The sequence below is a fragment of the Sitophilus oryzae genome, unplaced genomic scaffold (assembly GCF_002938485.1).
Source record: "Sitophilus oryzae breed Bouriz unplaced genomic scaffold, Soryzae_2.0 scaffold_1396_pilon_pilon, whole genome shotgun sequence".
Taxonomy (NCBI): Eukaryota; Metazoa; Arthropoda; class Insecta; order Coleoptera; family Curculionidae; genus Sitophilus; species Sitophilus oryzae.
Genome location: NW_022146055.1, coordinates 11,276,154 through 11,302,091, shown reverse-complemented (window position 1 = coordinate 11,302,091; position 25,938 = coordinate 11,276,154). Strand labels below are relative to the sequence as shown.

Here is a 25,938-nt window from a genome sequence, read left to right as displayed (position 1 = left end):
TTAATGAAGCTTGCCGCTCAATTGGTTTTAGAGTTTTCAATAAGATTTCATCGCTAACTTTAAATTATGTCGCGTTATGAATATTAACGAGATTTTTATTATATTATCTTTCGTATTGAAAGCGTATTATCTATGCTGGAATCATTCAGTTTTTTAATTTCGGTAACAGGAAATAAGAATAAGTTTTTCAATGGTATTTTTAATTTAATAATTTTTAAATAATGAATTTGATACTGTATTTCTGACTTTATACTTTTATTTAGTATCCTCAAAACTTTTCTAATTTTTTTAAGAGTTTATTTCATATAGATACTACCAGTAAATGTAAAAATAGTAAATTACAAGTACAATAATTTCTTGGTGATGTCTGGTCTCTTTATTATTATTAATTTTTACAACAGAAAGGATTGATTAACACTTAGTCTAATTATAATTACATTAACATTGTCAATGGTGTTTATTGGCATTTATCATCAACATTTTTTAATTGATTATTTCAAATTCCTAACAGGATCATTAAATATATCTTAATAACTCATAACCTCTCTGTATCTGATTCACCTTTTTTAATAATTTTAAACCAACGGTTCTTTGGCAATGTTGTTGCTAAAATGTTTTTTTTTTAAATTTAATACAGGGTGGTCCGAACTGTATTCCGGAAACTTCGGCAGCATATTCTGTAGTAAGTAAAAAAGTTCGTATACACTTATGTCCTAAAATGCTTCGTTTGAGGTACAGGTTGTAGAAGATTCATTTTTATTTCGATTTTTTCGAAATAATTTTTGAACTAATGTCGAAATTTGTAGTGGAAATGACATATTTATGGCAGCGCTCTCCATTATAGTAGAGTAAACTGCAGGAGACAGGATTGGGCATTAGATACAGATACGACGGCGATCTGTTCAACATAAAAAGACTCAGGGCAAAAACACGTACAAAATTCATCACAGAACTTCAATACGCTGATGACTGCGCTCTATAATTGCAAACACGTTACAACAAATACAAGAAATGTTGAACACATATACCTAGGCGTACGAGACTTTGGGCCTTAAGCTAAACATCGACAAAACCAAAATAATGTGCACTCCCCGGAAGATCATAACAATGCTATAAAAATCGGAAAATAACTATTGGAATGTGGAATTCAATTACCTCGGCAGTTTGATGTGGGAAAGCGCCAATATCGACTCTGAAATTCAGCACAGGATTAGCAGCGTCTCAAAAGCATTCTGGAAATTAAAAGACAGGGTTTTCTACAATTATGACAAGAGTATAAAAACGAACCTTGTAGTGTACCGAGCAATTATAATCCCCACCATGTTATATGGGAGCGAAACCGGGTGGCCGTACCGTCGACACATGAACGCATTAAACAAGTTGCAACAGAGACTGACTAGACAACTCTTAAGAATCCGGTGGTTCCATCATGTCTCAAACGTATCGGTCCTTGAAAAAGCTAACTGCGAGAGTATTGAAGTCATGATTACAAAATCCCGCTTAAGATGGGCTGGTTACGTGTGCAGAATGCAAGAAAACCGCATACCAACATCTCTGCTTTACGGTGAGCTTGTAGACGGTAAGAGAAGGCCGGGTGGACAACTCAAAAGGTACAAGAACATTTTCCACGAAAACTTAAAGGGGATTAACATGCAGAATGAGTGGGAAGAAGCAGTTCACAATAGAACTCAATGGAGTAGAACTGTAAACTCAGTTAACAGCGACAACCAAAAAGTAAAGAGGCAACAAAGCAATGAGATTTTTGAATCTCCGGAGTGCGGTAGGCAAATAACATTACGTATGGGGTTTTTCAGTCACAGAAAGTCTCATGAAACAAAACGCCTTGCGTGACCATCTTCTGATGCGTGGCGAATACTCGTTAGCGAGTAATGCCAGTATGTATGTAGTGGAAATGAAAATTGGTATCTGGGGTTTTTTAATATGAAAATGTTTAGTTCGATGTCAATGTAACTTCTATTTGCAGGGGGCGTCACCTACATGTTTTATATTGTTTTGAAGAGTAGTTATTTTTCTTCCGTCCCTGTATTATACTACTGAGTGCAAAAATATACATTAACGCATTATTTTACGTAAAAAATGTTTCTTGGTAAAAATCGCTGCGAGCAACTGTTCTCAAGATATTTGGATTTTTCATAATTAATACATGCCATCAATGAGAAAAATTAAACATGTTCACTAGATAGATATTTGAGTAAATTAATAATTTTCCAAACATGTTTCAATTTTTTTTGAAAAATCCTATTTAATTAGGTTAAAACACAAAAGACAAAGCAAAAAGACTCTGTTTTGTATTTATAAACCAGGTCTCTTTGGGATTAATGGACGCCTTTTTTAAATTTCAGTTGAATTTACGATACTAAAATGTCTCGAAAATTATTACTTCAGTCAAATATCTTTCTAGTGAAAATCTTTAATTTTTGTCATTGTGATTGATTGTTAAGAATCCAAATATCTCGAGAACGGTTGCTCGCACCGATTTTAACCAAGAGACATTTTTTACGTAGAAAAAGGCATAAATGTATATTTTTTCACTCAGTAGTGTAACACAGGGACGGACAAAAAGTTATTGTTCTTCAAAACAGTTAAAAAAGATGTAGGTGGCACCCCTACAAATAGGAGTCATATTCACATCGAAATCAAAATTCTCACGTTAAAAGATACTTAAATACTCATTTTCATCCAAATACCGAATTTAGTTCAGAAATTATTAGGAAAAATAGAAATAAAAATGAAAATTCTACACCCTGTATCTCCGAAACGAAGCATTTTAGGACATAAGTTTAAACAAACTTTTTTACTTATTTTTATATGCAGAATATGCTGCCGAAGTTTCCGGAATACAGTTCGGACCACCCTGTATATTTCTTAGCTATTAAAATTGATTAAAAATTAATGAAATTACTTGAGAGGAATATTTCCTATAATATAATATAATTTATTTGATTGTTACATACAAATTAGTTTTAAACCTATTGTACATTTCAATACAGTTTGTGCTTTTATCATCAGTAGTAGGAAATATGTTATCTATTATTATTGTTCTTAGATCAACAGATAGTTCCAGATAGTCCTCCAAACGTCTGTATTCAAGCAGTTTGTGATTCAATGAAAAAACAAATAATATCAAGAGCCTTCTACGGCTGGTTAGCCTACTGTAGACATCTATCTACAGTTCGAACTCATTTAAGTGGTTTGGTCAATAGTAAGATAATACATGGGGAGAATGCATCACAAGGTAACTGATATTCTAATAGTTCCTGATTAAAATTAATAAAATTACTTAAAACATACATTTACACTTATTTACTCCATACACGAATAAAACGGGCAATGATATATCAAACTGCTATAAAATTAGTCAAGTGCGAGTCGGACTCGAGCACGAAGGGTTTCGTACCATTCATTATCTATACAACCTTAGACACTATATTATTATAAACTTTTTTTTCCGATTTAGCTGAAATTTTGAATGCGCGTATAAGCAATTTAAAAAAAATGAAGAAACATATTACTAAAAATTGTATTAATCAATAATAAATATGTAAAAAGTAAAAATAAATATGTAAAAATATGTAAAAATTAAAAAAAACGATTAAAAAAAGTCGCCGTGACTAGGATTCCAACCTGCCTTACTACGGCCCCTACGTCATAGCAGCGCAAAGTCCTAACGCTTTAAACCACGCGGCCAACTAGGACTTGAAAGATTCTATGTAAAATTCTTACTTAAAAGATAATGTTTAGTGAAAGTACTTTTTTCTTTATAAACATTTATTTAATTCTGTTTTTCGTATTTGTTCTTGTAGCGGCATCATAGATACATTATCTGTAAAAATTTTAACTGTCTAGCTATAATGGTTCATACGATAGACCTTTGTGACAGACGGACGGACGGACAGCGAAGTCTTAGTAATAGGGTTCCCGTTTTTACCCTTTGGGTACGGAACCCTAATAATGTAAAAATTATTATTTACTTTAAAAAACCTTCGAGTAAGCGTCAGATAAAATATCAAACTTTTTTGAATTTGACCTGGGTGAAACGAGTAAATCTAGGCTAAGCCTTTATTTACTCCATTTTAAATTTTATTTACAGTTCTTATTTAAGTCTGTTAAAGTTTGCTGTCGTAATTACTGTATAGTCTGTAATTTAAAAACATTTATTTAGCTTTTTTTGTGTAAGTATAATCACGAAGGTAAAACTCCGTATGAGTAATTTTTGTTCTTAAAATTTCCTTTAGATTGGTAAATATATTATACGGTTACACGTGATCAGTATTTCCAAACTTATATTTCGTATGTTCATGTTTTCGTACTTTGTATGTGTTTTATTATTTCAACTTTTGATTTTTAAATGATACCCTCAGTAATTTTTTTCTTTATTAGATAGGAAATTACAATTTGAATAGAATCACATACAGAGAAGACCAGGCTACTAGTAACATAGCAAGTTGCCGGACGAATTTACGTTTACCCGATTTGCGTTCGTACTCGACATTCACTGCCTGCTGCCGGCTAGTCGGCTGGTCAGGCAGTACGCAGTTGCATTTGTGCTTGGACGGGCCGGTCGTGACAGACTAGGAACACGACGCGAGGAGTGCCGAGTATTTATTATTTTCATTTTAAGTGTTTAACTTTACTTAAGGTAACATTTAAAATAAAAATACTTAAATATTTATTATTTGAGTGTGTTTACAAGCCAAAAAATATAAAATAAAAAAATAAATAAATTCTCTAAACCACAAAAAAACTAAAATATTACTCTAAATAAAAAAAAGTTATAACAAGTGTTCAAAAAGACCATCTTCTTCTGCTAGACAGAAGCCTAGGCGGTCGTAAAATCCCCGTCCGATATTAGGGCTAATAGTTTAGAAAGCCTCTCGTATTTTTACTTAAAGATCATCCAGATTATTAGCCCTATTATGACCATACACTTTGGATTTTACATAATAACTCCACAAAAATAAATCATTGGGAGAAACATTTGGTGATCTAGCGGGCCACAAAATAGTTCAAATATTATTGAACAATATTTGCATTGTGGGCAGGGCAACCACCTCAGCAATTTGATTACTTGAAAACGTGGGATTTTGATCCGCGATAGCACAAATATATACTTGCTTTAACTCCTGTTCTTCGTTAATCAACACATCAGGCTTTTTGTGTTTATGTGGGAACACGCACCCATGTGTTTCAAAATTATTAATAACTCTTGAGATAGTAGCTAAAGATGGAAATGGCCTGTTTACAAAAGTTTGTGGAAAAATTGTTTGTATATCCCGATAAGACCTATTTTGGAAATACCATTTTACAATTTGAATTTTCTCACGAACTTCGTAAATATCCATTATTTTACTTAAAAAATAAATTTTACACGAGAACTCTCGCGAGAATCGATGTATTCGTTTTGGCTATTAAAATACGAATAAATACAAATTCTGAAACATTCTTATCACATATCTACCTATTTTTATTTTATCGCATTTTTTCACCTGCTTTTTATCCGGCGGACGGGTATACGCTTATTCGTCCGGTTCTGCCTATGTTACTACTACGGTGGTCTGGTCTGTATATATCAACAAAGGCATTTTTAATTAAACAAATATCATTTTAAATTTCAATCTAGGGTGCCATGGTCATAGATGTAACGACAATTTGACTCGAAATACCAAGTGTGTGGTATCAAATTATCCGTAAAAAATTGCTTTTTCCAAACAAGTTAATGAGTCACTTTTGTTCTATTTGAAAACATTGAGTTATGTGTAAAAATACGATTTGGACATCTCTTAATCGACTACAAGAAGACACTAAAAATATTAGACAATAAAATCTATTTTTCCATAGCTCCTTTATTAAAAACGAATGGTTTTAATGGCACTCTATAGATTGAAATTTAAAATGCTATTTTTTTAGTTGAAAATTTCAAAAGCTGGCATATAATATGTGATTCTATTCAGAATGTTATTTTCTATAATATAAAGTAAAAAGTATAATTTATAAAAAATAAAAGTATATAATTATATTTATAAATATCGAGGGTATCATTAAAAAATCAAAAGTTGTAGTCATTTCCGGTGAAATAGGAAGCAGCCAAAAGTAACTAAATACGTCAATCAATCCCGATTTATGCCATATACTCACATACCAAATTTCTAGATTTCGTTTTTTATCTAAAAATATAAAAAAGTTATAGGGGTAGCACTTTTGAGAAAGACCCGGTATACATTTTGTTACGAGACGCTTCTTGTTTAATTTACTTTAAATGCTCTTTGTAACTAAGCAACATTAAAAGTTTAATGGGATTACTTTAGACAAGTGTACTTCGCATTTTAAAACAGAAGAGAGATAGTTTAATTTAGATTAAGTAGGAAATGCTATTAGTTTCTAGACATTTTAATAGTTATTTAACTTTTATGTAAATGAGTTTTAAACTTACTTTGAACTATTTCAGGAAAATATGTTCAAGTAAAATATTTATTTTTTATTTTTGTATATATCTAACAAATATTGTATTATGTACTTTTAGGAATTACTTTAGAAAAATGGCAAGAGCTATGTGTCAATGGTGTCGTCACAGATTATGCCGAAGTCTACAGGTTAACCTATTTTGGTGGTATATTTCACGATTTACGCGTTGAAATATGGCCTTATTTACTGGGCCACTACAAATTTGGCAGTACAAATGAACAAAGAAAAGAACTAGATGAAGAAACTAAGCAAGCGTAAGTATAATTGAATTTAATTAATACAGAGTGACCCATTTTTGAGAAAAAGTTTTATATTAGATATAAAATATACAGGCAAAAATTTTAAAAATATTTTGTGAATTACAGGATGATATACATAAATCTGTTAAAATATAATATTTTTTATTTACGCCAGTGATGATTTTTTAAACGATATATAATATACCGGGTCCGGCAATAGTGCGTCGGGCATCTGTAGCTCTTAGAATAAAAAACTTGAGCATTTTGTTTAAGTGCAAACCTAAAGTATGTGCCAGGATGTATTTCAGGAAAATATTTTAACTTCTATAGGGTGGCTCAAAAAAGTGTGAGTGGACCTTGATGATTTTTTTAAATGGAACACCCTGTATATTATTGCATTTTTGGCTTCCTTTCAGATCACTTTACTTAACCCTAAGATATGAATAAATATATTTCGATAGTTTCAGAGATATTAAAAAATAAATCAAAAATATATATTTTCAGCCTTCTTAAAAAAATTATTAGAAAATACAAGAACTGTTCTGAAGTCAAAACTATATTAGGTACTTACTTTAGATGGTCTGTACTTACTTTGCTATAAATATGAAAATCGTAAATTATATAGGATGTTCAAAATTCTACGCCAAACTTTCTAAAATATAAAATAATTTTTCTTTGTTTGTTTAAATGGAACACCCTGTATATTATTTTTTCAATAGACGGAGAATTAAAAAATGAACATTTTTTGTATTTAGAGTATTTCAACATTTTTAACGGTTTCGCAGATATTTGCGTGTTTATATTTCATATGGCATTTTCCACAGTAAATTGTTATCAAAGTCACCCAATGATTTTTCTCTCGTATTTTACCATTGAAAGCGCCATATGAAATAATACTGCGCGTATCTGCGAAACCGTTAAAAATTTTGAAATACTCTAAATACAGAAAATGTACATTATTTAACTCTCCATCTAATAAAAAAATAATATACAGGGTGTTCCATTTAAAATAACAAAGAAAAATTATTTTATATTTTAGAAAGTTTGGCGTAGAATATTGAACATCCTGTATGATTTACGATTACCATGTTTATAGCAAAGTAAGAACAGACTATCTAAAGTAAATACCTAAAAAACAGTTCTTGTATTTTTAATAATTTTTTTTAGAAGGGCTAAAAAATATATATTTTTTATTTATTTTTTGATATCTCTGAAACTATCGAAATGTATTTATTCATATCTTAGGGTCATGGGTAGCCAAAAATGCAATAATATACAGGGTGTTCCATTTAAAAAAATCATCCAGGTTCACTCACACTTTTTTGAGCCACCCTATAGAAGTTAAAATATTTTCCTGAAATACATCCTGGTACATACTTTAGGTTTGCACTTAAACAAAATTCTCAAGTTTTTTATTCTAGGAGCTACAGATGCCCGACGCACTATTGCCGGACCCTGTATAGTTCATATCAAATAAACTTTTAGTCACGTGATTAAGCTTGACAGGTGCAGCGTTGCCCACTTTTACATATTTTTTTTTTGATCAAAATTTTTTAGGAAATAAAAATAAATTAATTATAAATATATAAACAGTTATTAAAACTCACCTTCTTAACAGCACTCATAAAGGGCCATTACTACCGCTTTCCCGTTCAAAATATTCTAATAAAGTTGCGATTAGTTTTTTACGGTTATTATCTTGACACTTCGCTCTCAAAGAGGTTCTAAAAAGAACAATGTTCGATTGCAAGGGCTGTTAGTAAAAAATTTTAAGCTTAAAGTACCACAACACCATTTTTTTAAACCAAAAACTCGTAATACAAAACTAAAGTGTCAAAAAGAATGACAATATCAGGAAATAAATAAATAAATGTGGCAACGACATTTTTTACAGCAGAGTTACCACCTGAATCTCCAGCGAAAAATTTAAATTCCACTTAGTCAGCCCAGCGCCGAATATCTCCATGATTGGCAACAATGAATTTATTATTAATTATTATATCGATTACGTAACTAAAAGTTTAATTGGTATCGATATATATATATATATATATATATATATATATATATATATATATATATATATATATATATATATATATATATATATATATATATATATATATATATATATATATATATATATATATATATATATATATATATATATATATATATATATATATATATATATATATATATATATATATATATATATATATATATATATATATATATATATATATATATATATATATATATATATATATATATATATTTTAATAACAAAACGAAAAAATGTGTGAGCTAAAATAGCCCATAAATTGGAATTAAAATCTCAAGCGCAAAACCTGATATAATATTTTTTTATTTTCAATTTATTTATTGGTAACACCATCTACATATATTATATAGTTATGAAAATACGATGTCTGAATGGTTAGCAGTTGAAGCCATTGTAAGACAAAGAGACAAAGAAGACCAGGCTCACGCTATTGCGAAATTAAGTAGCGAGAGTATGTCTGGTGAACAAGTGCCTAATGAAATACAAAGAGACTTAAGTAATGAGGTAAATTATAACCTTTATTTTTCTATTACTGATTATTTTATAATGCGATATTCTCAGGTGTTTGAAGATATTGTAACAGATGATGAAGAGTCGGAATCAGAGGATGAGAAAGAAAGCAATCAAAGAAACAAAAAACCGAGGAAAACTAAACAAAATACCATTAAATATGACAGTGATACCGAAGATGGTGAGAAACAAGAACCAGTTGATCAAAGCAACGAAGAATTAAACAACGGTCATTCAGCAGAAAAATGTGATGTACAAGATAATGAGAATGAAAACATTGATGGAACAGTAAATAACTGTCTAGATGGCGAAAATCTAACTTGCGAACTTCAAATTCATGGTAAATGTCAAAGTACATTCAGATGCAAAAAAACGCAACTGAAACATTTTACGCCAAATTTAAATTTTATATTTTTATACTTTTAGTCCAATTTTCATGATTTTTTTTGGCAAACTGTATATGAATATATCAACTTTAATTCGTAAATTCAGGCTTTTTATAAACTATAGTATTGGGCTTTATTATACAGGGTTTATCGAATGGTTGCTTTTTCTCTAACTTTAAAACACCCCGTGCAATCATTTCGTCAGCAAATTTTCCCAAAAAGTTGTTTTTCCGACAGAACCATGTCTCTTGAGCATTTTGTTTTTTGGATCATGTCAATACATGCCCTGGTTAATTGTGAAGAGCGAAATGAACTTGCCACCAACAATTTGCAATTTTTCAATTATCATTACTCTTTGGTGTTATTTTTCAATATGACTAGGTGGATTAGGTAACTATTGTCGTAATGCTATATTACGCTGCATTGGATACATTATACTAAATTAAAGAAAAAAATTAAAATGTAACAAAGATTAATAACGATAACAGACCTAAAGATATTAAAGAAAATATCTGTAATAATCCAGTATACAAACAAAAAAAAAACCTCTAAAATACTTTGTATTGTCTCCCTTGGCTGCTATGTCTCCCTTGGCTCCCTGAGACGTTCATGAGGCTGCATATATCATACTGCGTTATGTTTTCCCGTTTTTCTTTAAGGACCAAGCCAAGTTCGTTTAATGAAGCTGGTGCCTCTAACCTAACCAAGCATTTTCCAAACTATTCTATAGGGTTCAGATCTGTTGAATATGCTGAGCAGTTCATAGCAGTATTTAGTCCATAATAATCACCAAAGCTACCTCATCATATTAAAAAATTGCAAATTGTTGGTGGCAAGCTCATTTCGCTCTTAAAAATTATCAAAAGCCAGGGTTCGAAAAACTACATGTTACTTTTAAAAACTACATAAACTAGATTACATGTAGTTAATGTAGTTTATGTAGAGGGTGTAATTTACGTAACCTATGTATGTAACTTTCAAATATCAAAGATTTGCGGTGAGGTTATAATAAGTTGAATCTTTAGAAAACGCATATTCCCACTTGCACCGTTTGTATAAACTTTGTTTAAAGACTAAACAGTGATTAACTATAATCTTTGACTATAATAAAATATTATACAGTTAATCACTGTTTAGCCTTTAAACAAAGTTTATACAAACGGTGCAAGTGGGCAATAATGTATTTAAGAAAACAGAAGAAATATAGCTTTAAATATATTCATATCATATTATTTAGGCCACCTCATACAAAGGAAAATTATTCATAATATAAATACATAGTTTATTAACGTAGTTTTCATGTAGTTAATGAACGGGAAGATACGTAGTTTTTAAAGAAAAACTACACGTAGTTAATCAGGTAAATTACGTCTTAATTAACTACTTCCGATCCAAAAAACAAAATTCTAAGGAGACATGGTTCTGACCGAAAAATAATCTTTTAGGAAAATTTGCTCACGAAATTCTTGCACAGGGTGTTTTAAAGTTAGGATAACAAACAACCCTTCGATTAACAAAAAATTCATGAAAATAAGGCTAAAGATAAAAAAATATAATACTTACAATTTGACAAAAAATGTTTCCGTTGCTTTTTTCTTCTGTGTGTATAAACCAGAGAGAATGAAGGATAACAATAATATTATTTAATATAGTAAAGAAAATATTTAAAAATTATTATTGGAAGAATTAATTAATTGTTGAATATCCCCATTTAGACTAATGCCACAGCTAATGCTTTGTATATCTATAAAACTTTATTTACAGGCAGTATTGATGTAGAGATAGATAATAGAGAAGAATTGAAAGACTTTATACACAACGTTATTGTCACCAATGCCTCTGTAGATATAAGTAATTTAGAAAACGAGTGTCCTATACGAAATCATTTAGATGCAGTGACTGAAGAAAACAACTCTTCTTTGGACACCTGCATTGAAACGCATGGTTTAGCCAGCCCGGCAAGGTCAGCATGTGTTTCGCCGGCAAGTTCAAATGGTGGAGTTTATAGCGTAAGTATGTCGCAATACGAATCATCAGATCAGCACCATAACTCGTAGTAGTCCAAACTTAACTGGCAGTCCAAAAATTTAAAATTTGAATATTTTTACATAATATCATTCATAATATGAAGTTATCGAGGAAGTTATTTTAAATAATTTTAGAACTAACTTATATTAAGTAAATTCTAATTGATTAAAAATTGAAAAAAAGTGGGAACTTTTTATAAGCTGTGAAACCACAACTTTATGCGTAATTAATTTATGTGCTATCAAATATATTTATAATATAAGCAGACAGTAATATCGACTGACTAGTGAGAAAGAAAATCTAGGAACTAGTGGGGTTGCAGTCGGAAGGGTTTGAAATAGAATTAATACACTTTGTTAATTGTCAAGCTTTTGAATTCAAGTTTTCGAGTTTATTTATTCCTTCCTCAGGACATCAACGTGGTACAAGAGACCTTCATAAAAAACTACATAAAAAAATTGGCTTGAGGGATGCATTGAAAACTCCACCGTAAAGCATCGCTGACCAGTAAACCACAAAAAGGGGGCTATATTGGGGCGTTTAAGCCGCCTGATTATTATTTAAAACATTTTAATAATTGAGACAAAATACACAAAATTATTTTCAAAAAAAAGACAAAGATTTTTTCTTAAATTTTACTAAATCTTTACCACTGAACAAATTAGACGAAAAATAAAACTGAACTACAATATTCAATTTGTCGGATTGTTCAAATGAATGTAAAAAGTTAAATTTTTATATTAATTTCAAAGAAAGTAACAATTTCTGACAGTTAAACTTCCAGTTTAATTAGTATATTAAACTACTCATTAATATATCTTCATTTGTAAATAAATAAAAAAATACCATATAATCTAGCATAATATAACGTTATATGATCTACATTTCTCTACTGGACAAATTAATTATGACACTTTTACAAACATTAAAAGTATAGAGAATTGTTGAATCGTAATTAGATACTCCAAAAAATTCTATATGGGTTTTTCGCCACTGGAAGGAAATCTACAAAATAAAATAGTTATTTTATGTAAACACTTCTGAGTTAATCCCAAACGGAAACTACTTGTCAGAAGTTAGGTTTAAAGATATACAAATTTGCCTAACGAACAAAAAAATGCTTAACGTTTCGGAAAGTTTATCTCTTTCCGTCGTCGGAAGCCAAAAATTACAAAGAATAAAGAAAAAAAACTATTTAAAAATATTTAAATTCAACTATTCGAGAACACTTTTAGTTTTTTTTAAACAGATACATCTACAAAAACCGTTGACGTTCTGTTAAAATGATATTATAATGTAAAACCTAACTTCTGACAAGTAGTTTCCGTTTGGGATTAACGCAGAAGTGTTTACATAAAATAACTATTTTATTTTGTAGATTTTCTTGCAGTGGCGAAAAACCTATATAGGATTTTTTGGAGAGATGAATCTGCCACATAGGTATAGACATTTTTTAAAATTTTTGTAATTAGACATTTGAACTTTGTAGCAAGAACTGCTAAAAACCTTTGGACTGAACTTACATAGAATAGAAAAAGATGTACAAAGATGCGATCGAAACTACTGGTATTTTGCTGGCGAGAATTTAGACAAACTAAGGAATGTTATGTGCACGTAAGTTTATAATTATTCGTATTTACTGTTACTCTATTTTTCGGGGACAGTTTTAACATTTGATATAAACATAAAATTGGTTATGATCAGATGTCACTGTCATTCTCATTACTTAGTGTAGAATGTAGAATGAGTAAGAGGGGGGGGGGGTTAATCACTGCGACCTTAAAGATCTATTGTGTGTGCCCCCCTTCCTTGAGTCATCACACAATCTATAACCCATCATACCCCTGTTGTAGAGGGGACAGGGTATTTCCCATCCTCCTCTGACAACAGTTCTTCCTCCGAGGGTACACACCCTTCCACGGTTGGAGTTTGACCCTCCATGCCGCCCTTCACAGTCGAGGAGCTTGCCTCCGGCTGAGGAACCCGTGAGGTGGAGGCTGGAGGATTTGTCTCCATTTTCTCCACCTCTTAAACTTGGTCTCTCCTTAGACCTGATACCGGTGTTGTCCGGTAATCAATAACAGAGGATATGTCCCACTTTCTCTATTGCCTCCTTGGATTTAAGGTCAATTCCTACTGTAAGGACCATTATTTAGTGACAAATATCACGAATTTGTCAAATAATAAATTATTTCTATACTTATTCTAATTATTTCTTTGGGCAATTGCATATTATCGCTATGCTATAATTTTAAATTTAAATTCTCTACTGAGTTTTAAACATATACAGATTTCGTCACTGTTAAAGCATGGTCTGGATTTTAAAGTGTAAGACAGTGATAGAGACAGCTTAATGGAAAACTAAACGTATTAAAAAGAGAGAGTTGGGTTGATACGTTTCTTTTATGCGGTATTGCCGGATTTTGTATTAAAATTTCAAACCGCCGCGCCGTTACGAAAAAAATTGCATCTAGGGCTGGATCTTTATCTTATCACAAGTAGTTATTCATTTTACTACAGTAATATATACTTATTAAGTCTCGGTCTTAAAACTATTTTGTATCGTTGACGAAACTATTTCTTTAATCTGAACAAACCAATAAATATTTATTTTGGTGGTATTTGTAAAAATTGCCTGAAGATATTTTATTCCAAGTTTTAAAGCAACAGAATTGATCATAATTAAATAGCTTAGATTTATATTATTTTGGTTTATTATGGTATTTCACGTACGAACAGACAACACTGTATGTCGCTTTTTATTATGTCTCTGGCTGACAGCTGCTCGTATATATTTATATTTGTCTTATACAGTAAAATACAGACCACGGAAATATCATGACAAGAGCATATGTAGACATATAAATTACTAGTGAGGAAGGAATTTTTAAGGAAATAAATAATTGTGAAAGCTACTATATAAAAAAAATAATAAATATGTAGCTTTTAATATACCTACTTATTTTTTATTAATAATCTATAGTTATTTTTATTCTAATCAGTATTATTTTTTAAAGAGATATCAAACGAGTCAAATAAATAATAACTAATGTTTACAGTTTTAAGATTCATATTTTATAGTATATATTATATATAGTTTATCTTCTGATTTAATAATTATATTTAATTTTATTTTATTATTGCAGTTATGTTTGGGAACATTTAGATATTGGTTATATGCAGGGAATGTGTGACCTTGTAGCCCCTCTTCTTGTAACATTTGACGACGAATCATTGACATATGCTTGCTTTTGTCATCTAATGGAAAGAATGATTGAAAATTTTCCAAATGGCAACGCGATGGATTGTCATTTCGCCAACATGAGAAGCTTAATTCAAATTTTAGATGCTGAGATGTACGAACAAATGCATGCTCATGGAGATTATACGCACTTTTATTTTTGCTATAGATGGTTTTTGCTTGATTTTAAAAGGGAATTGGTAAGAGCATTATAATAATTAAAAATCAATGACTAAAGAATATAAGGACATGTAACGCCCATATACGGACTGCAGCAGAATTTGTGACCTTGGAGGCCATTCTTTTAATGGCAAACAATGAGTCATCATTTGGTCACCAGCGACAATTTTAGCGATTTTTAATAGTTTGTGTATAGTAAACTTTGTATAAACTTTATTACAATGTTGATTAGTTGTTCAGCTTTCAAGTGTAAAAGCAGCAGCGATAAGAAAGAGCCAGGAGTTACGTTTCATAGGTACATAAACAGTCCACTCCAACTTTTTAGCGTTTTCTTATTGAATTCGATAATTATTCTTCAATTTCAATTAACATCTATATGTACTTGATATGTGCTATACGTCGATACTAGTTTTGTACCTTTTGTTAACATTTTAATACGTTTTTTTCGTAAATAATTAGTATGATACACCATAGGCGTAGTCAAAACAATTATTAAAAAATGTAAATATTGTTTCAAACAGCTAGGTTAAGAAAAATATGTGCCACGGCACTGTTTGGTGACATCGGCACAATTTGCTCTCGGGTGTTATTTGTCCTTGGATTCTTTAGTCATTGTTTAAAATATTATTTTAATATTAAATTTTTACATTAGGTTTATCCCGATGTTTTTACAACGTGGGAGGTTATTTGGGCGGCACAGCAAGTGGCATCAAGCCATTTTGTGTTGTTTTTAGCGTTAGCGCTATTAGAAACATACAGAGACATCATATTATCAAATGGAATGGATTTTACAGATATCATTAAATTCTTTAACGGTAAGTCAAAATGCATTTAAGTCTTTTTTATTCTTCTAGTGTTTAGTTCAAAAGTCATCAACTATTGAAGATTCTAACTATAAACATTTTATTCCTATATATTTCACTTGTTTTTATTCAATAAAATTTTAATAAATATGATTAGGTAGAATTGTAATTAAAGAAAAAAGAAAATTAATATAAGTAAACTAATTAAAATTGACCATAAATATACATATTTCTAATAAAAAAAGCTAATGTAATTGAATAACAAAAATACATAGACGTTACTGAAATAACTGAGTAAAATCTAATATTTCATATTTTTTTCCGCGTAGTAATAAAAATAAATAAAATAAAATTAGTTAACATAAATTTCATAACTGGATTGGGTTAGCTAATATCTATATCGTAATATACAGGGTGGTCCGAATTGTATTCCGGAAACTCCGGCAGCATATTCTGCAGATAAAAATAAATAAGAAAGTTCATATAAATGTATGTCCTAAAATGGCTTAGTTTCGGAGATACGGGGTGTAGAAGTTTCATTTTTATTTCGATTTTTTTCAAATAATTTCTTAAGTAAAGTCAATATTTGGATGAAAATTGGTGCCTGGGAGTTTTTTGGCATGGGAAATTTGATTTTGTGTCAATATGACTCCTACTTATAGAGGGCGCCACCTACATATTTTTAACTGGTTGCGAAGAGTAATAACTTTTTGTCCGTACCTGTATAAAACTACTGAGTAAAAAAATATACATTTACCAAGTTTTTTACGTAAAAAATTTCTCTGGGTAAAAATCGCTACGAGTAATGGTTCTCGAGATATTTGGAATCGAAATTATCAATACCTATCATAATTGACATAAATTAAACATATGTTGACTAAATAGTTATTAGACTGAAATCATAAATTTAAAATGTTTTTGTTTCAAAAGTTCAATAGAAACTGTTTTATCATCATTTTTTCGTAGAAAAGTTAATGATTAATTTAAAAAAATAAAATTTCCCAAATTTATTATTTCAGTCAAGTAACTATCTACTCAACGTGTTTGTTTTTTGTCAATAATGACATGTATTGATTATGTTCGTTCCAAATATCTTGAGAACAGTTGCTCGTAGCGATTTTTACCAAGAGACATTTTTACGCAAAAAGTCATGGAAATGTATATTTTTTCACTCTATAGTTTTATACAGATACGGACGAAAAGTTATTACACTTCAAAACAGTTTAAACACATGTAGGTGACGCCCTCTACAAGTAGTATCATATTGACATCAAAATCAAATTTCCCATGCCAAAAAACTCCCAGGCACCAATTTTCATCCAAATATTGACGTTACTTAAGAAATTATTTGAAAAAAATCGAAATAAAAATGAAACTTTTACGCCCTGTATCTCCGAAACTAAGCATTTTAGGACATAAATTTATACGAACTTTTTTACTTATTTTTATCTGCAAGAGGGGCTGCCGAAGTTTCCGCAATACAGTTCGGACCACCCTGTATAGTATGTATATCACAGATTATGTTACTTGTGATGTGTACATATGTATAATAAATTATTAGTTGTTTAAATATTGTTCATGTTTTTGGTCTGAAAACGATAGCACGGTGCACAAGAAATTATATTTTTGCAATATTTCCTAAGATTCACAATAACCTCACTGTAATGTTAAGTTTCGACAGTAAAGTCTCTTTTCCACTGTGCATAAAACCAATTTTAAAATAAGGAAAATAAAATTTAAAATAAAAACAGCAAAGCGCAACAAACTAACATAAATTTAAATTTGTGAACAAAAAATCTAACCAAACTGTCCAAAAATGTGCTTTAAAAACATTTGTCTTTTCTTAGTGAATATAAAAATATTATTGATTCCTCTGTTAGTCTTTTTAGTCATTATAAATAGTAAATAACAATTTAACGTTATAGAAATAAACCCACAACTACAAATAAGGTCATTCTCACAAAATCAGTTTTATATGTATGTCGAGGGGTGTCTCACTTGGGTAAAAAATGTATTGCCAAAATATAATTTTACTGCCAAGCGACTGCCACCGACTGCGAAAAAGACTGCCTATGTCTGCCATATCATTGTAGTCGACTATCGTAAGACTAATGGCAACAAGTGCCAGCGACTGCCAAGAAAATATACGTGTAATTCCAAGAGTGAGATACCCCTCGATGTATATTTGTCCACGTAAAATATTTTCTAGTTAAGAAAATATACAGTGTCTTAGAAATAAGTGCAAGTATTTTAAGAGGTATTATATTTCGACCCCAGAAACACGTCTATGAGTTTTTTTAAGAATATTTGAAAATGTTATATTTTTATTGACATTTTCCCGGAATTTTTAAAAACTTTTTAGTGCCACTTGTTTCTTCACCTGAAATTTCTTTACAGTATATCTAAACCTTGCAGTGTTGCCACCTCCTACATTATCCATATTCAGCATATTTGTATGCACTGTAATTTTAAATTCCTACACAAATTATATTAATATTTTAATCTTATTTTTTGTTTTTACTCTTGGCTTTAGGCCGTTGGGGTTGCAAAGATGTTTCTAGATTTTGTTCATTATTTTATTTTATGACAACGTTTCGACAGTATATGTCTTTTTCAAGCCTCTTGAACGTAGATTCCTACAGAGTTAAAATTTGTTAAAACTGGACAAACACAATAACACATATTAACTATTATTTTAATTGTTTTTGGACATCACACTTTAGTATAGAGCACGTATGTATTTCCTAGCAGATCGCTCTGTATAAAATACATTTATCATTTCAATACCCGATGTCTACCTTTTAATCTTATTAGAGTCTATTAATAATAATTCTAGAAAAAACGCATTAATTGTTTTTACGCATACAACATTATTACAGTTATTTTCGGCATATACAGGGTCCGGCAATAGTGCGTCGGGCATCTGTAGCTCCTAGAATAAAAAACTTGAGAATTTTGTTTAAGTGCGAACCTAAAGTATGTGCCAGGATGTATTTCAAGAAAATATTTTAACTTCTATAGGGTGGCTCAAAAAAGTGTGAGTGGACCTTGATGATTTTTTTAAATGGAATACCCTGTATATTATTGCATTTTTGGCTTCCTTTCAGATCACTTTACATAACCCTAAGATATGAATAAATATATTTTGATAGTTTCAGAGATATTAAAAAATAAATAAAAAATATGTATTTTTCAGCCCTTCTTAAAAAAAATATTAAAAATACAAGAACTGTCCTGAAATCAAAACTATATTAGGTATTTACTTTAGATGGTCTGTACTTACTTTGCTATAAATATGAAAATCGTAAATTATACAGAATGTTCAAAATTCTGCGCCAAACTTTCTAAAATATAAAATAATATTTCCTCGTTTTTTTAAATAGAACACCCTGTATATTATTTTTTCAATAGACGGAGAATTAAAAAATGAACATTTTTTGTATTTAGAATATTTCAAAATTTTTAACGGTTTCGCAGATATTTGCGGTTTTATATTTCATATGGCATTTTCCACAGTAAATTTTTATCAAAGCTACCTATTGATTTTTCTCTCGTATTTTACCATTGAAAGCGCCATGATAATACTGCGCGTATCTGCGAAACCGGTCATGAAATATCATCTAAAAATATTTTGCTCTCCATCTAACAAAAAATAATATACAGGGTGTTCCATTAAAAAAGAAAATTATTTTATATTTAGAAAGTTTGGCATAAAACGAACATCCTGTATGATATACGATGCATATTACAACAGTAAAACAGACTATCTAAAGTAAATACCTAATATAGTTTTGATTTCAGAACAGTTCTTGTATTTTTAATAATTTTTTTAAGAAGGGCTGAAAAATACATATTTTTTATTTATTTTTTAATATCTCTGAAACTATCGAAATATATTTATTCATATCTTAGGGTTATGTAAAGTGATCTGAAAGGAAGCTAAAAATGCAATTATATACAGGGTGTTCCATTTAAAAAAAATCATCCAGGTCCACTCACACTTTTTTGAGCCACCCTATAAAAGTTAAACTATTTTCCTGAAATGCATCCTGTACATACTTTAGGTTTGCACACAAAACAATATTCTCAAGTTTTTTATTCTAGGAGCTACAGATGCCTGACGCACTATTGCCGGACCCTGTATACTGAAAAAATTAATCTTAACATTGCCATAGTACAAAGTAATTTCAATAAAAAACAGTCTTTTAAGTATTCAAAGTGGTGTGAATACGGTGTTTGAATCGCCAGCGCAGAGATTCTTAAATTGCCAATATATAATTCTTAAATTGCCAATAATTCAAAGTAGGTCAGTCGGTACGTCGTTTTAAATAGGCCTAGGTGGAAATAATTAGGGGCAAGCTGAATTATTTTTATTTTCTTATTTTGATGTGTTGAATGATATATTCAATTTGCACAATCTGTCGACCCCGGATTTGGCCGCCATTTTGAAAAAGTCGATATTAAAACTACATTTTTATGGATTTTTTAAAATATCTCGGTCTGGGTGCATTGTAGAAAAAAAATGCAGGTAACCAAAAATAAAGCAAATTAAATTCTGTACAAAAAAGGTTCTATTAATTATTCTCGTAAACTTATCAGCTCTAAAGTTAGCAAAGCAAGTAAATTAAAAAAAGCTAAAGCAATTAACATCTAAGGCTTATTAGCCGACTATACTAACAAGTATGGTAGGCTATTAAGAACGGCAAAAATTTTTTTTTTAATTTCACTCAAAATCAGTTATTTGGGTCATAAATGACCTAAATACAACATATTTTCATGGTGTCTGTCTGTCCGTCTGTCCGTCTGTAACACGATAACTCAAAAACCGCTTAACCGATTTTAACCAAATTTGTCACAAAAATACTGTAGCACCCGAGAATCTGGCCATTAGATTTTGGTGGGGGTGGGGGGTTGGTAAGGGGATATGAGAGGGTGTTAAAATTTTTAAAAAATCGTAACTCCAAAATTACAGTAGCTAGCGAAAGGCGGTTTTCAATTTAAGATTAGGAATAATATTTGCAACAAAATTTGTAATAACATCAAAATCAGTCAAAGTCGCAGTTTTTCAGATATTCCGTGTTTCCGTAGTCCGTTTTTGAGAAAATCCTTGTGGGGAACGCCAAAATCCCATCGGACGCGACCCCAGGTGGCGGATAGGGGAAATAACCGCGGACCAAAATTGGAAAAATTCCTTTACTTTGAAACTAAAAGAACTGCCTACCAACTTTTTATTAACATATTTTAGTATGGGCGGCTATACGTGCCTCCCGGTGCCAGTTTTTTTTAAATACATCTTAATGTGCTCTAACGTTAAATTTGATACTTGATCTATTCGACAACAGCGCGAGACGGCAGCCGGGGTGCGGTCAATTACGCAAACCAGTTCGGGCGACTTTTAGTTTTAGTGTTTCATTATATCATTATACTATTCCTAAGTAAGACACAAAGATTACGATTAGGCCTATAGGGGAAACCACTTAAAAAAAAGTGCACCGAGTACTCTACCACCAGGTAGTGTGGAAACGAGCAGAAGAAAAACATAAATTTGTACTGGCAAATTATTCAAATTTACATAGAATCAGTTTCTCATATTAAATGAACTACTAGAAAATATATGCTTTGTATTTAAGCGCTTGTATCTCGTTAACCTGTGCATGCACGAAATCGGTGAAAAGGATATTTTTTGTAGAGAATTTAAATAGATTTCTTTTCGGTCTCTTCCAAATTTTCTGTGCATTGCACCCACACCGAGTTATTTAAAAAAAAAAACATAAAAGTGTCATAATTTGACAGGATTTTCCAATATGGCGGCCAAATCCGGGATCGATAGACCGTGCAAATTTAGTAGAGTATTCAACAAAGCAAAACAAAGAGAATACGTGTTATTGCAGCTTGCCCCTAATTATTTCCACCTAAAACCACTTGTCGACTGATCTAAAGTTAAATAACTCGGATTTAATTTATTTCAAAAACGGTAAAGGGAAAATATGTTTATTTTGACCAGATCTACCACCCCTTAAAATAATTGCACTTATTTCTGGAACACCCATTATAAATCAATTTTATATCTTTTCAGAAATGGCTGAAAGGCACGACGCAGCAGCTGTTCTAAAATTAGCAAGGGAGTTGGTTTTACAACTTCAGCTTCTTATAGAAAACAAATAAGTGATGCAATGAATCTTGTGATGATCAGAAAATCTAAAACAGTATTCCCAGCATCAAACAGAACGCACATCTTTAGGGAAGTAGGAAGTTTTTGCGAAAGTAAAAAAAAGTAGAAATATTTTCTTAAAGGACATACTTTAACAAAGGCATGTCATTAAAGTAGGTGATGAATTTTGTATATATGTCAGAAGCTAATTAACTAAATAAACTTAAACATGTTCTTCCTGTATAGATCTTATAAATCAAATTGAGGTCACCTGTAATTTATACTAAAATGTATTGTAACACTATCAAAATATATTATATTATTGTAAAAACACAATCAAATATATGCAAAAATATTATTTACAGTGTAAATGAGAAGAACCAGATTTTTGTGATACTATAGTACCATATTTAGTATAAGATAAAATTAATAATATTGAAAATTATTTTAAAGAAAGTTTTTATCCCTTACTTTTAAATACATACATATATTTTATTATAAAAAGAACTAACTAATTTATCAGAGTAAAATAATACCCGAGATAATACCTATTAAATCATATAGTACGAATTATTATAAATTAATATAATTTATTTTTGTGTAAATAAATATTAAAAAAATTTTATTGATAAATTATAAGTAATTAGAAATATCTTAAGGTGCCAAAGATTACCATACAACGTAAAGATGATTCTGTATATCAAGTAATATTTATGAGTTATTTAAATGTGCTTAAACTATTTTTATAATATAGTCCTACTATTTTATTATATTCTTATAGTTGTCTTACAAATATTATATGGTTAAATGTATCCCTAATACTTTATATTTTAACGCACAGATGTATCAGAACCTTATTTAATTTTATAATAAAATATTTCTAATGTTATATAGCTGAAAATTTTAAATTTATATTCATATATGTGTTAATGTATATTTGCAAATTTTATCTCTGAATTATATCATTCCTGTAACCTTATAAATATCATAATTCATAAATATTTTTAGGCAAATATTTTAAAACTAGAACGTTTATTATAATATATTCCTTCATATTGGAATGAATAAAAGTACCATATAATAAAAAACACCCCTATATGTAACTTATTCAGAGTTGAAAGAACAAAAAAATAATATTTAAAAAGAAAAATAATTTTGTCAATCATTCAGACATATGTATATTAAGTTAAAAGTACAAGCTTGGAAATCTTATTGTTTTTTGTGTATTAATTATTATTAACTCTAAGTATTACTTTCGATTTTGAATGAATGATATAGATGGGTCGGTTGGACAAATATTTTCATCAATTCTTAAGTCACTTTGATGCCGTTTTAATTTCCATTATAACCACTACAGGGAAACTATTATGAAAGTAGATGTTTGTAGGTTGGATCAATTTACGTCAAATATTTCTGACATTAAATACCTTATGATCGAAAAAACGCCTCCCAGTTGGTTTGAAAATGACGATCGATGACATCCCCCATATAATTTTACATATAAAAGACAGCGATCTTCATTTCATATAGCCATCGCTGACGTCGTTTTTTTCGATCATATTGGTTTGAAAATTGCAAATATTATCAGGGGTGGTATATTTCGACCCCAGGAACACGTCTATATGAGTTTTTTCGCAAAAAAAGATGTTGAAAATCGTGCATTTTCTTTTAAATTTCCCTGTATATTTTTCGAAAACTTTTTAGCACTACCTGTTCACCGCAAATTTTCCCACGGTATAATTTCTTAATCTCTGATATTACCACATTTACAGCTTTTTACTCTCTGGTGACTCTATGGTTACGGCACTAAAAGGGATGCAAATACAGAAAAAACCGGCGACTCTCAAAATTAAAAAAAAACATTTTTTTTAAATTTTCAAACTTAAATAACTCGGTTATTTTGGACTTATTTGAAAAATGGTAAAGAGAAAATATATTTTTTTTTGTCGAGATATACCAGTCCTGAAAATATTTGCACTTATTTAAAACTCACACTGTATATCTAAAATTCTGCACATTAAACTGAAAGATATTTTTGTTATGAAAATTAAACTCCACTACCATCTTCCACTACAGTAAAGAGAATTTTATAAATTTGTCACTGAATTTATATTAGATAGTTGAGGTATTGTGTAGAGATAATATTCGTTTTTAAAGTAGAACCAGGCATCACAATGGTAAAGTATTCATTTTAATTTGTAATTAGTAATTTTATAGATACTGGTGAAGGGTTATAATCGAAATGGCCAAAATAAATTCAATCGAAAATGTATCCAACCAAGTAATATTATATAGACAGTTAAAGCACGGTCGAAGACGTAGACGTAAACGTATCGTTTGACATGTACGCTTGCGCAGTGAGAAATTCACTTGCGTTTGCGGATACATGATACGTATCATTTTTTACGCCTTTACGTACGTACAAAACTCAAACGTATCGAACCGAAAGGGTTTCGATTTCACCCGATTAATGCCGAACGTACAAATTCAAATCGACAAACATCTGTCTTAATAAAGGTCTCTGACCTTGGCTAGAAGGTCTCTCACATGGCTCTCTAACCTTGGCTAGTTATTAGTGAAACAGAAATGTGAAACAGGAAAGGGGCCTACTTTAATAATATAATAAGTTAATCATTTGTGTTAAAACGAGATAAAGAAAGCATTGAAGAATTCAAAAAATGGAAAAGCTGTGGGGCCGGGAGACATTTTCATTGAGCTAATAAAGCAGGGACCCGATATATTATTGGAAATACTAGCTGATATCTTCAACAGATGCCTGATAAAAAACGAAAACATTCCTGAAGACATTGGCGTACATCAGCTCTAAAGCACCTGGCGTACATCAGCTCTATCTTCAAGAAAGGAGACAAAAAAAGATGGAGCAACTACAGAGGCATTTGTTTGACAAGCTCAATGGGAAGGTTGTATAGCAGGATATTAAAAGAGAGAGTAGAAGAGAGCTTTGAAGAAATAGAAGAACAAGGTGGTTTCCGCGCTGGGCGTTCTTGTATAGACAACATATTTGTGTTACAACAAATAATTGAAAAAAGGAGAGCTCGAAATTTGGACACGCATCTGGTATTTATAGATTTAGAGAAAGCCTATGACACGGTGCCTTTGAAGAAATTATTTGAAATCTTGGTTGAGGCAAATGTGAGTAAAACATATATTAATGCAATCTGGAATATGTACAAAAATTCAAAAAGTATGATCAGACAGGGGAAGTTCCTATCGGAATCCTTCCTGACATCTAAAGGACTTAGACAGGGGTGCAGTTTATCACCTACCTTATTTAAAATATATATACAGGAGGCATTGAAAAACTGGAGAAGGAAGAGTAGAGCTATGGGAATAGAGATTGACAACCACTGTCTATCGACCTTGTTCTTTGCAGACGACCAAGTTATTGTTGCAGGTTGTGAGGAGGATGCCGACTATATGTACTAATACGACAGATGGGGACTCAATATCAACCTCACAAAAACCGAATACCTGAAAGTAGGAGAAGAACAAACTGAAGATCCTGAACTACACATACATGAAATTAAAAGATGTAGCGAATATAAATATTTAGGAAGTATTATATCTGAAGAAGGGAACTCCAAGAAAGATATACATAGTAGAGTTCAACAAGGTAAGAAAGTAATCGGTCTTTTAAACCCTCTCTTGTGGTCAAATAAAACATCCATCCAAACAAAGCTAAGGATTTACAAAGCAATCGTAGATCCAATTTTAACATACGGTGCCGAATGCTGGCAATTTACAGCAAAAGAAAGAAGGATGGTCGAGCCAGTGGAGATGGAGTTTCTCAGAAGACCATGTCGCATATCAAGGATGGAACACATTAGAAAT

At 30.6% G+C, this 25,938-nt stretch overlaps 1 protein-coding gene across 1 annotated transcript in view; it reads left to right on the top strand.

Annotated features, from left to right (window-relative positions):
* LOC115876044 (small G protein signaling modulator 1-like) overlaps positions 1-23,612 on the top strand; it is a 118,676-nt gene extending 95,064 nt beyond the window's left edge. The window contains exons 10-18 of the mRNA XM_030891717.1: positions 3,068-3,256; positions 6,542-6,737; positions 9,138-9,291; positions 9,349-9,637; positions 11,448-11,692; positions 13,201-13,325; positions 14,858-15,152; positions 15,785-15,947; positions 22,012-23,612. Coding sequence (XP_030747577.1) covers positions 3,068-3,256; positions 6,542-6,737; positions 9,138-9,291; positions 9,349-9,637; positions 11,448-11,692; positions 13,201-13,325; positions 14,858-15,152; positions 15,785-15,947; positions 22,012-22,100 — 1,745 coding nt within the window. The 3' untranslated portion in view covers positions 22,101-23,612. The remainder of the gene's footprint in view (positions 1-3,067; positions 3,257-6,541; positions 6,738-9,137; positions 9,292-9,348; positions 9,638-11,447; positions 11,693-13,200; positions 13,326-14,857; positions 15,153-15,784; positions 15,948-22,011) is intronic.
* Positions 23,613-25,938: the final 2,326 nt, after the last annotated feature.